The sequence below is a fragment of the Culex pipiens genome, chromosome 3 (genome assembly GCF_016801865.2).
Source record: "Culex pipiens pallens isolate TS chromosome 3, TS_CPP_V2, whole genome shotgun sequence".
Lineage (NCBI taxonomy): Eukaryota > Metazoa > Arthropoda > Insecta > Diptera > Culicidae > Culex > Culex pipiens.
Genome location: NC_068939.1, coordinates 13367106 through 13384370, shown reverse-complemented (window position 1 = coordinate 13384370; position 17265 = coordinate 13367106). Strand labels below are relative to the sequence as shown.

The 17265-nt window shown below is 34.5% G+C and overlaps 2 protein-coding genes across 5 annotated transcripts in view; one reads left to right on the top strand and one right to left on the bottom strand.

The window, feature by feature from the left end:
• The first annotated feature begins 10 nt into the window (after window positions 1–10).
• LOC120419499 (DNL-type zinc finger protein-like) lies at window positions 11–4120 on the top strand. Its single transcript, XM_039582190.2, has 2 exons — window positions 11–278; window positions 3759–4120. Exons 1-2 carry the CDS (start codon window positions 146–148, stop codon window positions 4094–4096), a joined length of 471 nt encoding a protein of 156 aa, XP_039438124.1. The 5' UTR covers window positions 11–145; the 3' UTR covers window positions 4097–4120.
• An 84-nt stretch (window positions 4121–4204) lies between these two features.
• Window positions 4205–17265, bottom strand: part of LOC120419498 (snake venom 5'-nucleotidase) — a 78729-nt gene continuing 65668 nt past the window's right edge. For 3 of the 4 annotated variants that reach the window (XM_052710990.1, XM_052710989.1, XM_052710986.1), the window contains exons 2-7: window positions 14241–14565; window positions 14088–14174; window positions 12703–14027; window positions 12548–12643; window positions 8570–8646; window positions 4205–7798 (exon numbers count right to left, since the gene is read on the bottom strand). In XM_052710990.1, the coding sequence (XP_052566950.1) occupies window positions 7720–7798; window positions 8570–8646; window positions 12548–12643; window positions 12703–14027; window positions 14088–14174; window positions 14241–14421 (1845 nt within the window). In that variant the 5' untranslated portion in view covers window positions 14422–14565 and the 3' untranslated portion in view covers window positions 4205–7719. The remainder of the gene's footprint in view (window positions 7799–8569; window positions 8647–12547; window positions 12644–12702; window positions 14028–14087; window positions 14175–14240; window positions 14566–17265) is intronic. The other variant, XM_052710987.1, reaches the window with a different exon arrangement.

The window sequence follows — 17265 nt, the reverse complement described above, 5'->3', positions numbered from 1 at the left end:
ATCAAAACAAAAAAGTTGCATAAAAAGTTGGTGAAGCGATTATTACTTAAAAATCGTCGAAATTTAGTTAAATTCTGAAATAAGAATAAGATAAACGGGTTAAATATCAGTTTCAACGTAAATTCAGTTAAAAATTGTGTTGAAAATGCAGAAAGCTCTTCGGCTCGTGTTCGGATCCGGAAGGTATTTCAGTCGGATTTCATCAGCTGTTCCACATGTGGCATCATCGGATCGGACTTATGGGACCTCAACTTGGACAAATGTTAAATTTGTAAAATGTAAGTAAAATCAACATTTTTAATATTACTGAAACTATTAAAGTAATGAAAATGCCTAAAAATATGTATCGTTTATTTGATTTTATTTAGTTTTAGTTAGGTCCTATAAGCTACATATTATGTTAGTTTATTTTTTTAAAGGTCCTATAAGCTACATATTATGTTTAGGTCCTTTAGAAAAACTAGATTTTTTTTAATTATTTTGTGTAAAAAACTTCAAAAGTACTGATTCGTCAATGATTCAAGAAAATTTAAATTTAAAGGTATGCTCTGTATCTTTTAATATTTTATCAAGCATTTTGAAATGTACTCACTATAAGCCAATGTTTTGCTCTTCATAATTAATTTATACTATTAATTTAATCCAACTTTTTCCAAGTATTTTTTTACGAAAAGATTGGAAAATTTTACAAATGTTTCACTTTTCAACATTAAAATTGGTAGTTGCTGAGATATTGGAATTAGAAAATAAACTTTTTGGGTGAGATTTTGAAAACATAAATTTTCCTGTTTGTTTTTTTTATCCATTGTATCTGTGCAACCAGAGGTCCAATTTTCAATGGTTTTAGACGAATTTTAAGGAAATTTTTGAACTTTTCGAAAAACAATATTTTTATTTCTAATTTAAGGCTGGTACAAATTTTATTTAAAATTTTTGTCTCCTCCTCCTTCAAAGTTGACCTGAAAAATCAGGAGGCAAAAAAATATTTTTTCAAAAATCTTCAAAATTTCAATGGAAATCCAAGTGCAATCAGCTGAAATCAATTTAAAATGCATTCCCCTGCGCTTAGAATGTTTAGCATGTTTGTGTAAATTTAAAAATCTTTATAATTTTTGAAAATTATCGATGTTTATTATCGCATGAAGTTTTTTTTTCGCTAAGGTTTTTGTTTTCGTCAAATCTTAATTTTTTTTGAAAACTGACTAAATTGGGGGTCTCAGAGCTGTTCAAAGCAAGAAAATAAAAAAAATCAAAAAATGTATTTGTTCATGATTTAATTATCCGGAGTTCGAAAATCTGTAACTTTTAAATGAAATTTCTGATCAATTCAGTGTCTTCGGCAAAAATGTAGGTTTTGTTGAGGACTATTGAGAAAAATAGGTAGGGGAAAAAATGCCTGTTTTTTTTATTAATTTTTTTCACGAAAACTCATTTTTTATATTTTTTGATAAATATGTTTTAGGGGACAAAACCCCGCAATAGTATGGTCAAAAATTCTGCGACCTGGTAATGATTTTTTTTTTAAATGTGATTTTTGGAAAAATTTAAATTTCATACAAAATTTTGTTTTATGTAAAATTTAATTTGCATTCTTAAAGTACCTTACAGAAATTTTCGATAAAATAACGGTTCACTGCACAAATGCAAAAAAAAAGCAGTTTTTCGATTTTAGGTAGTGCCCTTATATGACGATTATAAATGAAAATATTTAAAATGTTAAAAACTTCTTAAAATTTCCTCTAAGAAACATTGAAGATTAGACCTTTGGTCTAGCCGTTGGTTGCTGAGATACCTAATTGTAAAAAGAAAAACAAACAGGAAAATTGATGTTTTCAAAATCTCTTTCAAAAAGTCCATTCATTTTCTCAGTGTTGGCATTATCGCACCCTCGCGAGAAAAAAAATCGTTTCTCTCGAGTTCTCGCCGCGAGTCTCGAGCAGCCGAGAGAAACTCGCCGATTGCCCGTTCTCTACTCCGTTCGCGAACGGGCTAGCTCGCGAGAAAGAATTGCCCGCTCGCGAGAAGTAAAACGGGCTGGCAACGAAGAAAAAAAAACACACCTATTGAAATTACACCTCTTTACCATCGTGTTGTTGCATTCATAATCCTGATAAACAAATTGCTATCTTGGAACCAAAGGCTAGCACGAGGCGTTCGCGACCGCTCGCGGCGAGAGCGAGAACGCGAGAAAAAAGGCGAGCGCGAGCGAGAAGAGAAAAGGACTGCAATTTCTCTCCCTCGCTCGCGAGGTAGAAAAGCTTTCCTTCTTCTCACTCGAATCTCAACACTGCATTTTCTAATGCAAATATCTCAGCAACTAATGGTCCGATTTTCAATATTCAAATATGAAATATTCGTCATAGCACTCCAAAAAATGACATCCAACGTTGTGAGGAATAATACACTCAAACCCCGATGGTTTGACACCAACTGTTGTCAAACGAACGGGGTCTGTTAGTTTGACACCCCTTTTACACGGAGTTCACACACACTACCAAACGTTTGTTTTGATAGTGTGTGTGAGCGCAGTGTAAAAAGTGACAGTTCGTCACTTTTTAGTTTGACTTTGACCAACCAACGGGGTACAAACTAAAAAAGTGTCAAACGAAAAAATGACCAACCACCGGGGGTTGAGTGTATCAACAATTTAATATTAATTTTAGGACCAAATTGCTGATTCTGTATAACTGTATATTGAAAAGGGAGTTTCTGATCGATTTGGTGACTTCGGGAAAGTTTTAGTTAATGGTTCGGTTCGGACAGCTCAGAAAAATAAGTACACGGTGAAAAATATATTATTTTTAGGAATCTTTCAAAAAACGAAAAATGATATCTTGAATTAAACAAATCGTGTGTGGTCCAATCCAATACCCGCTAACCGGTAGCGAAATTATGGGAAAGTATAATTTGTATCAGACTGTGTACATGCCGAATGCTGATACAGCTTATCTCAGTCCCGGGTATTATTAGGTGGTGATAGCCCTCGCGCTGCTTCCAACGACCCATTTCAGAATGACAGAGCTCCTTGCGGTCCAATTCCGAGGTCGCTGGGCATTGTTCGGCCCCGCCTAAACATAGAAGCAAGCATCTGAAGGAAACTCGATCTATATTTAGACTTCCAATCCCCTCAGGTAAATCAGGGATCAGCGCGTATTTAATAATATAAGAAGAAGAGATAACATGTTTCAACACTACGGATCAATTCACTGCTAGAGTGTAAACATTCTGATGGCCGACTGCCTAGCGTCCCAGACCACCATCAATCCAAACGTGTGAGTTCGAATCCCACCTGATTCATTTTAGTTTTTATTCATATTCAAATTCCTGATTCCAAATTTCAAAGGTACCGACCGGGATTTGATCCCTGAACCTTCTGCTTGGGAGACAGAAGCCGTAACCATTAAGCCACGGAGCCGGTTGAATGGGACGTGGTTCTCGTGCTTTTTGCGAGATGAGAGCAGAGGACAACAATCATCTCAACGTTTCCACTTTACTCGGGCTAACGACCGGCAGTTCCAGTTCACGATGATTTCCCTTCATATGTTAAAAACCACTAATGATTTTGGCACATATTCCGTTTGTCAACGTTTCCTGTCATTACTGGCGGGAAAAATCTACGTGGAATCAGCTGTGCAGACCTCATGTGTGACAGGAATGCAAGTTGAGCGACTCCCACGGGCATCTTGAATTAAACAAATCGTTGCTTCAAAATGATTCAAAGAGCGTATTAAAAGACAAACTTTCCTCCATACTTCCAGCGCTCTCCACGTCCTCGTGTCACCCCCAGTGCGAAACCCCGGCACCCCCACTGGACATCCAGCAGCAAGGCCAACAACAACAACCGCTCGGCACCATCACCCCCAAGCAGCTGGCGCTGGTTTACACGTGCAAAAAGTGCTCCACCCGGCAGCGCAAACACATCTCCCGGCAGGCCTACGAGCGGGGCGTGGTCATCGTGACGTGCGAGGGCTGCCAGGCGCACCACGTGATCGCCGACAATCTGGGCTGGTTTTCCGACCTCAACGGGAAGCGCAACATCGAGGAGATTCTGGCGGAAAAGGGCGAACGCGTCACGCGGGTTAAAATCGACGAATAAAGGAGGCTTTTTTTGCGAGGTAAATTTTAGATTTATTTTATTGTAATTGGGTGAGATATCACGGTCCTTGGGGGGATATTTCGGATATTTTCTGAAACGCAAAGTCAGTTTTGTTTGGCTAAAATTTATTTCCCTCTCTGCACTTTTCGTCACACTCTGCCATTCGTTAGAGACACTATTCTACAATTCGTTTCTCGCTAGTTTCACAACATTTTTTCAGTTGAAAAGGGCATTCCTGTATGGTAATATCTCTTATCTTTGCATTTGGAAACTAACAACGATTAGATTCATCCTAATATTCTGTTCACATTTTTTTTCTTCATTTAAATACACATAACTACTGAGTTTACAGATCTCTGCTCTCGTGCGCGCGCTCTGCTGCTGGTCGCTCTAGGAGTGTGAGAGTATTTCATGTTGATGTTTTAGTTGTTAGACTATTGCGACTATTTATATTTGTATATATACTTTAACGGATCCAGTTTCACAACAATTACGTTAGGGTTGGTAGTGTGTAGTTAAGAGTGTTTGTTTTGCTTCTTCTTTGTTTTATTTTCTCTTTAGAATAAATATAAATATGGTTGAGTTTGAAAACAGATTAATTAAAACTAGTACACAACGATAAATAGACTCTTTAGCGAATAATTATTATGTAAAAAAAGTTATACAATGACATTAAACTGCCACCGCTTCTGTGTGTTAGAGAGAAAAGCTCCGTTGTGGGGTAGCTAAATCTAACGGAAAACTTTTCCACTGGAGGAGTGTTATTTACAACGTACAAGTAGGGCAATTTCATGCAAAACTGTATTATGAACGTAGTCGCTCTTACATTAACTGAACTCAACTAAAATGTTTTTTAAATCACAAAAAACGTTCAAATTTGATTGAATTGGATCCAATATCAAACAGATTTTAATTAGACAAAATTTACGACTGAATCAAAAAAAAAAAAAAATACTAAATTTATTCAAAACAAATTAAAACATTGAAAACGTGTATCGAGTTCATTCCAAACAAAGTTTGATTTTGATTAAAATATAAGTGATGGTCATCCAAAATAACTCGGATTTGACCCAAAACGAACCTACATAGCAAAAAAATGCAATTCAATTGCGTGTAAAATGCCTGTAATGTTATGTAATATTACATGCATAAATATGTAGGCCTGATAGCCCTGCGAGCTAAGACGTAGTCCTTTTGTATGTGCGAAATTGATTTTAAATGTCAAATTTTGGGTAATTTTGACTTCAATTTGGAAAAAATATTTGAAAAAAAAATTATTTAGGCACAAAATTACCATTATTACACAAAATTTACAGAAAATTACTCATTTGAAGTTTATTTCACGCAAATTTCATCAGCAATTAAATTAAATCAAAATTCATATTTCACTTTCAAATTTTACTTTAATTTTGGAAGGTTGAATTTTTTAAATTAAAAAAAATATGAACCTGTTGAAGATTAATCAGAATCATTCATGAAAATTAGTCAATTCCTGATGTAATATTACACCTTTTTAACACAAAATCTGTCACCATTCCCTGATGAATATAACCATCATTTTTTGTCTGTGTATGAAAACAAGGTTGTTAACGATAAAATTATCGAAACTCGATAACGTTAACGGTAGTTCTATCGTTATTTCGATGATTCTATCGGCGGTATTCTAAGGACGATGACTAATTTTTAAAATCTATTTAAAATCGACTTAATTCAACTATATTATGTTATATTTTCAATGCTTTCACTAAGAATATATTTTTTGAAAATGTAGTCAAATTAAAAGTATGTATACTGACAATTGTTCACAAAACACCGTGTTTTCTGAAAAGTATTCAAAAATATGTTTTTTTTTGAAAATACTTAAATTTTCATAATTTACAATCTGGGTATCAAAGAAATCATTTTTTTTATGAAGCATATAGACAAAAATTGAATGAATTTTTAAAGCATTCAAAATTTGGATTCGTTTAGTACCCATATTTTAATTTTGAAAATTTGAGTATTTTCGAAAAAAACACGATATTTTGAGATTTAAGTAGTAATATTTTGAAACTTACTACACTGCCCATGTTCGCATAAATGTCCCATATGCAAAAACAGCAAGCTGAGAAAAACGCATTTGAAGTTTGTCCCATACATAATACGAACCGAACTAAATCTAAATTCTAAAAATCTAAAAAACCGAACTGTCTAAATATTTTTGAAAAATTCAAAGTGCACGTGTTTCTGGGGACCCCAAAGTCCATGGTTCCCCTCGAGTTGAGCTTGCGCAGAAATATTGTTGTTGTATAAACTCCATTATTTTTTTTAATTTACGAACGTTTCGAACGTTACGAACTTTTGACCAAATATAAAAAGATGTTTAAAAAACTAAGAAAAATTTCCAAAAACATTTTTGGGGTGTAAAATTGATTTTGCAATCAAAAAGTACTTTTGTGATTTTTTTTAAACGCTTAGAAAATTCACAACATTTTTCTTTTTTAACATTTAAAATTGAATTAGAACTGGAGATAAGAAAATTCCACATTGGTTTCATTTTTTAAATTGAAAATCGGATCAATGGTTTCCAATATATTATTAACTTGAGGATGAGGACTGATTGTGTAACATTTAGAATTTTTTTTCTCTTAATTTTCATTCTTTGAAAGGCAATTTCTCAGCAGTTCTTTTTTTCCCATTGGATTTTTTTTCAGGGATGGTCGAGGATGGTAACTATTTTTAAAACTCGAAAAAGACATTTTTTCCGCAAAATTTGAAACAATTTTTTTTTCAAAATCGAGTCTTTAAAATAATAAAAGAAGTACAAAAACGGGAGTGGAGATTTTCCCTTATCCTCTAAATAAAGTAAAGCATCACTAATTCCCATCTTCCAAATCCCCCAGATGGGAGTGCTGCTCGGCAGTCATAGTATTGTGAATCAAATTTAAGTGGAATTTGTTGTACTCCCAATTATCAATTCGTAGGCAACATAGATTTTGATAATCATCGCATAAACATGACGATATCCAGTATGCGATCCGCTCCGAGCGAAGCGAAAGTGTACTATTTTTTATGGAAAATCCTAATCGTAACACCGTTTAACCTTTTAAATTTAGCAGCGTCTGACATTTAAGCTGTAAAAGTATTATTTAGATCGAGATGCCTCTCAAGCATCTTGAAATTGATATATTTTATTGAGCTACCAATTTATCGTTTTTTTTTTCGCATGAGAGAGAAGAGACCAAGTCTCACTTTCTCTCTCTCTCTCTCTCACTCTCTCTTTTGGAATTCTCTCTCAGTGAGTGCTCAGTGAATCTTCTTTTGTCGAGGAGTCTAAGAGTTATAATTTTCACACCGTTTTTGGTTTTTTTTAAACCGCTTTCGAGTGAATTCTACTCGAGTCTTGGTAAATTTCATCCAGAAAGGAAATACAATCTTCCAAATCTCAAATCTAAAAAAGTTTTGGTTTAAATGAAATTTTGGTGAAACTAACTTAGAAATAGTTTTTTAAGAGCTTCTTGGAAATTAAAACTAGTTTTTGCACGAAATTGCCTTCAAATGTTTAAATCTTGTTTATTTTTTTTCTTAGGAAAAGTGTTAATATCCCGTTGGTCCAGCCCTCCCGGTGCCTTCCGGAGGCCACATCAATCCATGTAAAACTGCACCTTTTCGGCGGGGGCTTCCTCTCCGCTGTACTCGTAGAATCCGTTCATGCTAACACTGCTGCTGCCCCCAACGGGATGTGTAAAGTGAACACAACAAAGGTGTTTGAGTGAGGAGGAAGGAAGATCCAATTCAATTTAAATTAGTGTAACACGTTCTCTGTTCTTGTTAACTGTCGGTTTATTTTTTTCCTCTGCGGCTGCTGGCATGGAATCGCTTGTCTTGCGTGTGTTAATGCATTTTTGTTATTCTTTGCAATTAAAACTAGCAACAAAAATAATGTTATGGGCGGACTGATGTGAGTTTGCTTTCTCAAAAACATCTCTCTTTTCGTTTAGCTATTTCAGTAGCTGTTTCTTTTTTTATGTGTTAGCAAAATAGTTAAGCCTGAAATGTTTTCCCTAAAATTGTCACACTGGCTCTTTCGCTCACTTTCTTGCTCTTCTAAAAACACACTTCACACAAACTTTTTTTTTCATTTTTCACTCAATGATCGTGGTGATGCTGCGCCACAGAGCTGTCCTAAATAGTTGAGCTGGTTTGGCTTGGCTGGTGTCTTTTGAGAGTTCTGAACGGGGTGTCTTTCTACCCCGGCTGGATTGCCAAACAGTGCACTAACTTAAAGAAAAGCTGATGCAGATGATCTTCAATGTTCTCGTAACAATCGATAATAACTCTTAATTAACATAACAATCGTAGCATAATGTGTCAAACCGAAAATTAATAATAAAAGTGCTGCGTTGAAAGATTTGGCGCAATGAGGCGAGTTGAACGGGATGAGCTTGAGGAAATCGTCTGATTGCAAAGAAACCCGCAACGTTCCAAACTTACGGCGTCAGCTCGTCCGTTTCCTTGATGACCGAGTTCGCCTCGATCGTTTCCCGCCGCAGGATCATCTCGTGCATGTGCTGGAAAAAAAAGTAAGGGAATGTTTTTACTACCAACCGTCTTAAAATTCTTAAAATTCTTAATTTTTTAAAAAATCTTAAGGGTGCAACGAAGGAAGTTGTTGTCTTCATATTCAAAATTGTCAAACTTACGGACCCAATCCTCGAACAACGGAATTGTAAAATTAGTCAAACTGTGCTGTAAATTACTTTGTGGACAGTACTTTAGAGGATGAATAAAAAAATATTTCGATAGGACCCGTACTGCCCCTGATCGCATAAATGTCCCATATGCATATTCATCACTTTTGAGTCAATGATGCAGTTTGGTTCAAAATCGTCTGCTCTTTCAGAAAAGCCTATAACATCCGGTAATTTGTTCTAGAAATCAGGATGAAATCCAGTTTTTTCGCGAAAACTAAACACGTAGCCTTATGTGTGGGACAAACTTCAAATGCGTTTTTCTCAGCTTGCTGTTTTTGCATATGGGACATTTATGCGAACATGGGCAGCGTAGTATAGAAGATTCTGAAATGTCTGTAGCAACAATCTTGATGCAAAAGCTCTGGTTGATGTGCACCGTTAAAAATCATGAAATAATGTAAATTCTTTAAATTCATATATTTTCATAGACAATTTTAAATTTCTGAAAAAAATGAAAAGTTTGGAATTTTAGAAAATTTAAAATTTTAGAAAATTTAGACTTTAAGAAAATTAAGAATTGAAAAAAATTAAGAATTTTAGAAAATTTTGAAAATTTAGAATGTAAGAAAATTTCGAATTTCTTAAATTATCATTTTTTAATTTAGTCCGTTGCAAATATTTTTCGAAGTTTATGTCGCCCCCCCCGCTCCCCCCCCCCCCCTTCAAAATTGGTCCGAAAAATCAGGGGGCAAAAAAATATTTTTTCAAAAAAATATCAAAATTTCAATGGAAATAGAAGTCTAATCAACTGATAACAATCTAAAATGACTTTTTCTGCATTGATAATCATATTTAACATGTTTGGACTCGTTTAAAAATATTTTGAACTTTTATGAAATTACAATGTACAGCACCGCAAAAACTTTTTTTTCTCGGAAAAATATTTTTTTTGTCAGTACTTCGAAATTTTGGAAATCAATGATTGCAAAACAACTGGACAGGTGTATGATGCATTTTAAAACACTTTTTTCATGCAAATGTTGACACCGTGGCCTGTAATTTCAATCATTAACTTTTTTTTATTTTGTTGCCCCTCCCTCGACTTTGATCAGAGTCGACGGACATAAACTTCAAAAAATATTTGCAACCGCCTAATTAAAAAAAAAGAATTTCAGAAAATTTAGAATTTTATAAAATTTAAAATTTTTGAATATTAAGAAAAGTAGCAAATTTAAAATTTTAAAAAATAAAAATGTTTTAAAAAATTTGGATTTTAAAAAAATATAGTTCTTAGAAAATTTAGAATTTTAGAAAATTTAACACTTTAGAACATTTAGAATTTTAGAAAATTTAAAATTTTTGAAAATTGGGTACTAAAGCCCTATTTAAATTTTTATGTACAACGGTAAAAACACGATCAAAACCCATTTCTGATCAATTTTTTTCATTTTAACGCAAAAAAAATAATAATGACAAGACAACATTTTTTCGATGGATCAACTATGGTCCCCTTGGAACGAGCTGTCAAGTAAGAACTTTTCTGTCAAGAAGGACCGCTAGGTTAATTTTTCAAAATTGATTTAAAAATCCATTTTAAACTCTTTGTGGTCGTACAAAGGGTCATTGTACTCAGAAAAATTAGCTTTATCGCTGTAAACAATAATATCAGCAATCTAAGCTTCATTTTAGGACCCAATTTAGAATTTTAGAAAATTTTGTGTTAAAGAGATTTCAAATTATATTTTTTTTAAATTAGAATTTTAGAAAGTTTAAAATTTCAGAGAATTTAGAATTTTAAGAGAATTAATAATTTGAGAAAATCAGGAATTGTACTGCCCATGTACGCATAAATGTCCCATATGCAAAAACAGCAAGCTGAGAAAAACGCATTTGAAGTTTGTCCCATACATAAGGCTACGTGTTAAGTTTTCACGAAAAAACGGGATTTCCTCCTGATTTCTAGAACAAAGTACTGGATGTTATAGGCTCTTTCGAAAGAGCACACAATTTTGAAGCAAACTGCATCAATAACTCGAAAACGATGAAAATGCATATGGGACATTTATGCGATCAGGGGCAGTGTAGAAATTTCAAATTACAAAAAATCAAAAAAATTAGAAAATTTATAATTTTGGAAAATTAAGAATTTTAGAAAATTAAAATTTTTAGAAAATGATCGTTTAGAAAATTTAGCATTATAGAAAGTTTAAAATTTAAGAAAATTTAGAAATTTAGAAAATTTAGAAATTTTAGAAAATTTAAGATACTACAATGTCTGTTACAAAAATCTGGGTGCAAAAGCTCTGGTTGATGTGCACCGTCAAAATTTTAGAAAATTTAGAATCTTAGAAAGTTGAAAATTTTAGAAAATTTTAAATTTTTGTAAAATTAAGAATAAAAAAAAAACGTTTTTAAAATTAATTAAAGTTTGAGGAAATTTAGAATTAAAAAAAATAAAATTTCAGAAATTTTAGAATTTTAGAAAATTTAAAATTTTAGAATATTAAGAAAAGTAGAAAATTTAAAATTTTAGAAAATTAAAATGATTAAAAAATTAGGATTTTAATTTTTTTTTCTAGTTTTAAGAAAATTTAGAATTTTAGAAAATTTTAATTTAAAGAAAATTTAGAATTTAAAAAAATTTAGAATTTTGAAAATTTAGAATTTTGGAAAATTTTGCACTTTAAAAAATTAAGAATTTTAGAAAATTTTAATTTTAGAAAATATAGAATTTAAGAGATTTCAAAATATTAAAAAAAATAATTTAAAAAAAAATAGAATTTTAGAAAGTTAAGAATCTCAGATAATTTAAAATTTTAGAGAATTAAAAATTTGAGAAAATCTTGAATTGTAGAAAATTTAAAATTTTAGAAAATTAAAATGTTTAGAAAATTTAGGATTAAAAAATAGATTTTTCAGGAAATTTAGAATTTGAGAAAATTTAGAGTTTTAGATAATCTGGAATTATAGATAATTTAAAATTTTAGAAAATGTAGAATTTTAGAAAATTTAGAATTCTCAGAAAATTTAAAATTTTGAAAATTAAGAATCTAAGAAAATTTAGAAAATTTTGAGTGTAGAGAATTTTGATTTTTTTGAAATTTTAAGGTTTTCGAAAATAAGAATTTTTATAAAATTAAAAATTTAGAATTTTTATAAAATTTAAATAAAATTAAAAAAGAAAAAAAATAGAACTTTAGAAAATTTAAAATTTTAGAAAATTTAAAATTTTAGAAAATTCAGAATTTTAGAAAATTCAGAATTAAAAAAAAAAATAAAATAAAAAAAAAATTAGAAAATTTAAATTTTTAGAAAATTATTTTTTTTTGAAAATTAAGAATCATTGAAAATTAAGAATTTTAGAAAAGTTAGAATTTTTAGAAAACCAAGAATTTAAAAAAAAATAATTTCAAAAAAATAGAATTTTAGAAAATTTAGAATTTAAATCATTCGGAATTTTAGAAATTATAAAATTTTAGAATTTTAGAAAATTTAGAACTTTTAAATAATTTAGAATTTGGAAAGTTTAGAATTTTAAAATGTTAAAATTTTAGAATTTTAGAAAATGTAGAATTTTAGAAAATTTAGAAAATGTAGAATTTTAGAAAATTTAGAAAATGTAGAATTTTAGAAAATTTAGAAAATGTAGAATTTTAGAAAATTTAGAATTTTTGGAAAATTAAATGATATGACAGAGAATTTGAAATTTTTGAAAATTTAAAATTACAAAAAAAAAGAATCTTAGAACATGTAGAAAAATAGTAAAATATTTACTCACATCCTGGTTCTGCACGACAATTATCCGGTGCTGTATCGTCGGCGCCAGTTGACAGCTGTTCTGCTCCAGATCGTCCAACGAGGCCCGTCTCATCAGCTAAAACATGATCGCGGATTAATTTGACTCAAATGTGCCAAAACCAAATTTCTTCTCACCTTTCCCCGGTTCACATGCTCCATGCTGGCGTGCTTGGGCTGACTCACGTACGACTTCCGCCGGATCGGCGTCGGCCCGTCCAGCTCCAGGTTCTCCAGCATCTGGATCATGCTGTGCCGCCGGGACAGCGTCACCAGCGACTGTCGATGTTTGGTGTGGTGCGTCTTGCCCATGCGCACGTCGATCGCCTTGAAGTGGTTCTGGATGGCGAGTCCGAGTTCTGGCGCGGCGTCGTCGTCCATTAGGACTTTGCAGCCCTTGAACATGGTGTAGCCGTCGCAACCGCCGTAGATGTAGCTCTTGATGCACAGCGTGTAGATCTGTTCCAGGTTGAGCCATTCGTCGCCGATGCGGACGAGGCGGGCTTCGACTCTGCGCCCTGGGGGTTGGGTGGGATCGAACGCGAATGACATTCCGGCGATCTGGGGGAAGCGACCTTCTAGTTTGGGGTAGGTTGACACGGAGTTTTCGAGGGCTTCGTGCAGGATTTTGCCGGTTACTTCGAGCACTATCAGTGGGTCCTGCATGGGGATGATGTTGACCAAGTCACGCATCGTGAAGGGGCCTGCTTGGTGGATTTGATCGGATCGGAAGGTTCCGGAGTTGATCATGACCGCGTCGGCACCGGTGGCCGCCAACGCCACATCACAGATCCAGTTTCCGAGGTTCGTTTCCGAAGTTCGAATTGACGCGAATCGTCCCTCGAGCTCCACCGAAAACGTTCCCAACACTTCGTCCATTTTGGATTCGATTGTTTCGGAGTACTTCTTCAAGTCTTCTTTCAGTGCTGGATCTTCGTTGTACTTTGTTGAACTCACGTCGACCTTCTCGACCACGATGCCGATCTTGCCCTGTTCGTTCCGTTCGGTGTTGACTCCGATTCGCGAAAACTGTCGGAAATCCGTGCCGGACTTGATCACGTGCGTGTCCTCGATGTTGAGGATTTCGAATACGTGATCGTGCCCGCCCAGGATCAGATCAATGTGCCCGCTGTGCTTGGCCAGTTCGATGTCGTTGGGAGTCCGCATGTGCGTCAGTGCGATAATTATGTCACAGCCCTGGTTGTGCAGTTCGTCCGCCAGCTGGTTGCCGGCCTTGATGAAGTCGATGTACGTGACCTCGTTCGGGTCGATCGTGGGCAGCGTGTCCAGCCATTCCTTCTCGACCAGCCCGATCAGGCCCACCTTGACGTCGTTGTGGTGCAGGATGTGGGTGATTTTACCTCCGCCCAGCGGCCGTCCCGTCTCGTTGTCCACCACGTTCGACATCAGCCACGGGAAGGTCGTCTTTTCGACCCACTCCGCCAGGACGTCCAGGCCGTGATCTGTTCAAATGGAGTTAGTTGTTTTAGCCATATGAATATTTGACATGCTTTTACTCTTACCAAAGTCGTGATTACCAAACACGGCACAGTGCGTTCCGACGGCATTCAGCACCGGCACCATCTGTTCTCCTCTCGTGAAGGTGCTAACTGAAAATTCATTTTTAAAAAAATCAACATCTTTCTTCATCCCCCTCCCCTCAATCAACAACTCACGCATGCTCGGCGAGAACGCGTCCCCGCTGAACAGCACCAGCGGGTTCAGGTGGTCGTACGACTTGACGGCGGTGACGAACCGGGCCGCCCCGCCGATCGGTTCCTGCTTGCACGTCGCATCGATGTTGTACACGTCGTTGTAGTGCAGAATGGTCAGCTTGTCGTGGCCGCTCGCCGTCATTGTGTCGCCGCGGTGCTCGTCCTGGCCCGTTCGGAACAGCGTACTTCCGGTGGTGTTGGTCGTTGTCAGGTGCAGCAGGTTCGGTGTGCTCGTCTGCAGCTGTGTCACGGCACGTTTGCCGGCTTCGCGCACTTCCACCGAGGCCTGTTGGGAGGGGGGAGGAAGAGGGGACAACCGTTAGTAAGGGATTAGCTTAAACATTTTTGAGGATTTTAGCTTGGTACAACATTCAAGGGGAACGAACGAGACGGAAGATCTTGGCACACATGTTCAAGGGAGGGTCGTGCAGACAGAGGGGCTGGGAGGGGGGTCATTTCGAATCATACAGTCCATTATGAAGCAACTAGCAGAAGCATTAGCGGGCCAACAAAAACAGAAAGAAAATATGAAGTAAATCTACACATCGAAAGCCAATAAAACTCAGGGGAGCGTGTCACATAAATAATACGTGCTTGGCTGGGGAGGGGCCATTACAAGTCGAACCGAATAAAAATGAAAATAGAAAAGTTGGTCATTTTGATGATGCCGCGAGAGTGGAATTTAGGGGAAGGCAATCGTTTGAAGTTCACGTTGCAGAAGATTTAAACTCCAGATTATTTTGAATACCAGCAAAAAAGGTTTCAAATGTTAATCTAATTTGTATCCTTACAAAAACGATACATATTTTTTTTATTAATTTATTTAATATTTTAACAAGAAAAATATGTCTAATTTGTTTACCTGTAAATCTAGAGTTTTTTTTTATTAGGTCCTATAAACATATGAAAGACAATAGTTTATTGGTCCTTTAAAAAAAAAAACTCTGGAAATGTTCTTAAAAAAGTTTGATGAACCCAGACGAGAATTGAGTTCTATTGATATGATCCTGATAAATCAAAAACCGGAAAAACCTAAAAAAAATCAATTTGACCCAATTTCCAGGTTATTTTGGGATCTTTTTCCTCTTCCTATAAAGTAGCAGTAGCTGGCAAGGTTAAAAGAAAATCTCTTCTAGTGAATATGATTGCCTGAAGAAAAGCCCTCTGAGTATGCTTTGATCTCGTTTTTCCTGAATGCCACTTGATCGTTGAGTGTGGCAGGGACGATTAAAATTTTTAATGATTTTGTTTAGTCTCCAACTTGCTGCGATCAAAATGCAATCTTCCCCATTTATCACCAGCAGTCATGGGTCGTCGGAAAATCGTATTTTCGGGACTTTCCGGCAATTAATATTTGTTTTTATTGTTCGTAAAGCCATGAACAATCAATCTCAACTACTTTACCACTTAATTTGATCGAAAAATATGAGTTTTCATATTTGGCCACGAGCATCGAAAGCTGCTTTCGATGTCGGTCATCTAAAAATCCATTAAAATCCACCCTTACAATCAACGATTGTACGCTTGACGAATGACAGCTAGTCGTGGCAATTTGAGAATCAAGACTATTCTCAGCAGTTTTATTCGTTATGTGTTACAGGCAGCGATTAATCGCTAATTTAATCATAGTCGTCGGATTTTAGAATGGCATGTCATTCTAAGCAAATTTGTCGAAGACAGCAACATTTTATATAGCAATCTACGCCTTCTACGATTAATTTTATCAAAAGCATCAGATCCACCCTTAAAAAAATCAGACCCAGAAAACAAAAAATCATTTTTTTGAACATAGCGATTATGGGTTTAGTTTTATTGAAAAAGTGTTACTCTAAAAACCCAAAAAAAAAAATTCGATTAAAAAAAAACTCGGGGCTTATTGGTCGAAAGTTGCACTTATTTAATGCAAAGAGATGCAATTTTGAAACGCAAATATATCGAAAAGCGCAAGCCAAACCTTATACTGAGATATCTCAAGAGTATTTTTTATCTTTAATTTCAATATGTTTATATGTGAAATTGTCTCACTTTAAATGAAAAAAAATTATGGTACCACCCTAACAAAATTCAAAAAATTGTTTGAATTTTATTTTTTGCGAGTAATTTTGTCCGCTAAATTGAGCCAAATGGTCAAAATGTTGTGTTTCTATGGGTTTACAAATTGAACCTTGTTGGGTTGACATAATTTTTTGTCAAATCATTGTGGTCCATGTTTAAGTTTAACATTATTGACAAAGGACTTTGTCTTAGAGCTCTATCTGCGGTGTCAATGTATTTTTTTTTTCATTGTCTGCTCTACAATTTTGTAGAAAACTCATAAAAATATCCTGACAAAATTTAAAAACTAATTTTATATTTTAAATGAAAAAAAGCATCGAAATGTACATTGAATTTGCCAAAAAAAACGTGTCCACGATATTTCACAGTTTAGTGACAAAAAGCAGTAGCGTTTTTTTTTGTTTTTCAATTAATAATACGTTTTTTGGAAAATCTAAACATTTTTGTATAATAACAGGTCATTTCCTATTAAAAAAAATAAATTGATTTTTTAAGCTTTTTTTCATATGTTTTAGGGGACAAAAATCGACAACATTTGAGCCATAGAGAAGTACCAATGAACATTTTGCCAAGTTATGATTTTTTGAAATTATGCTATTTTTTGCATGGAAAAAAATGAAATTTTACTCAAAAGATTTATTTTGACTTCGGTTTTTAATGTAAAATCAAATTTGCAATCGAAAAGTACTTTAAAGAAATGTTCATGAAGTGTGCCGTTTTCAAGATACCGTAAAACGGGGTGACCTTGATAGCCGGGGTGGGGGTGACTTTGATAGGTTTGTTTTTTTCCCGCAAAATGAAGAGTACAAGTTAAATTCATAAAATTATAAGTATTCATAAAATTTGGAAAAGTTTAACTAGTTAGTTATCTATACATAAAAAATGTTGATTAATAACGTTATATTAATATTCTCAAAATATCATGATTTTC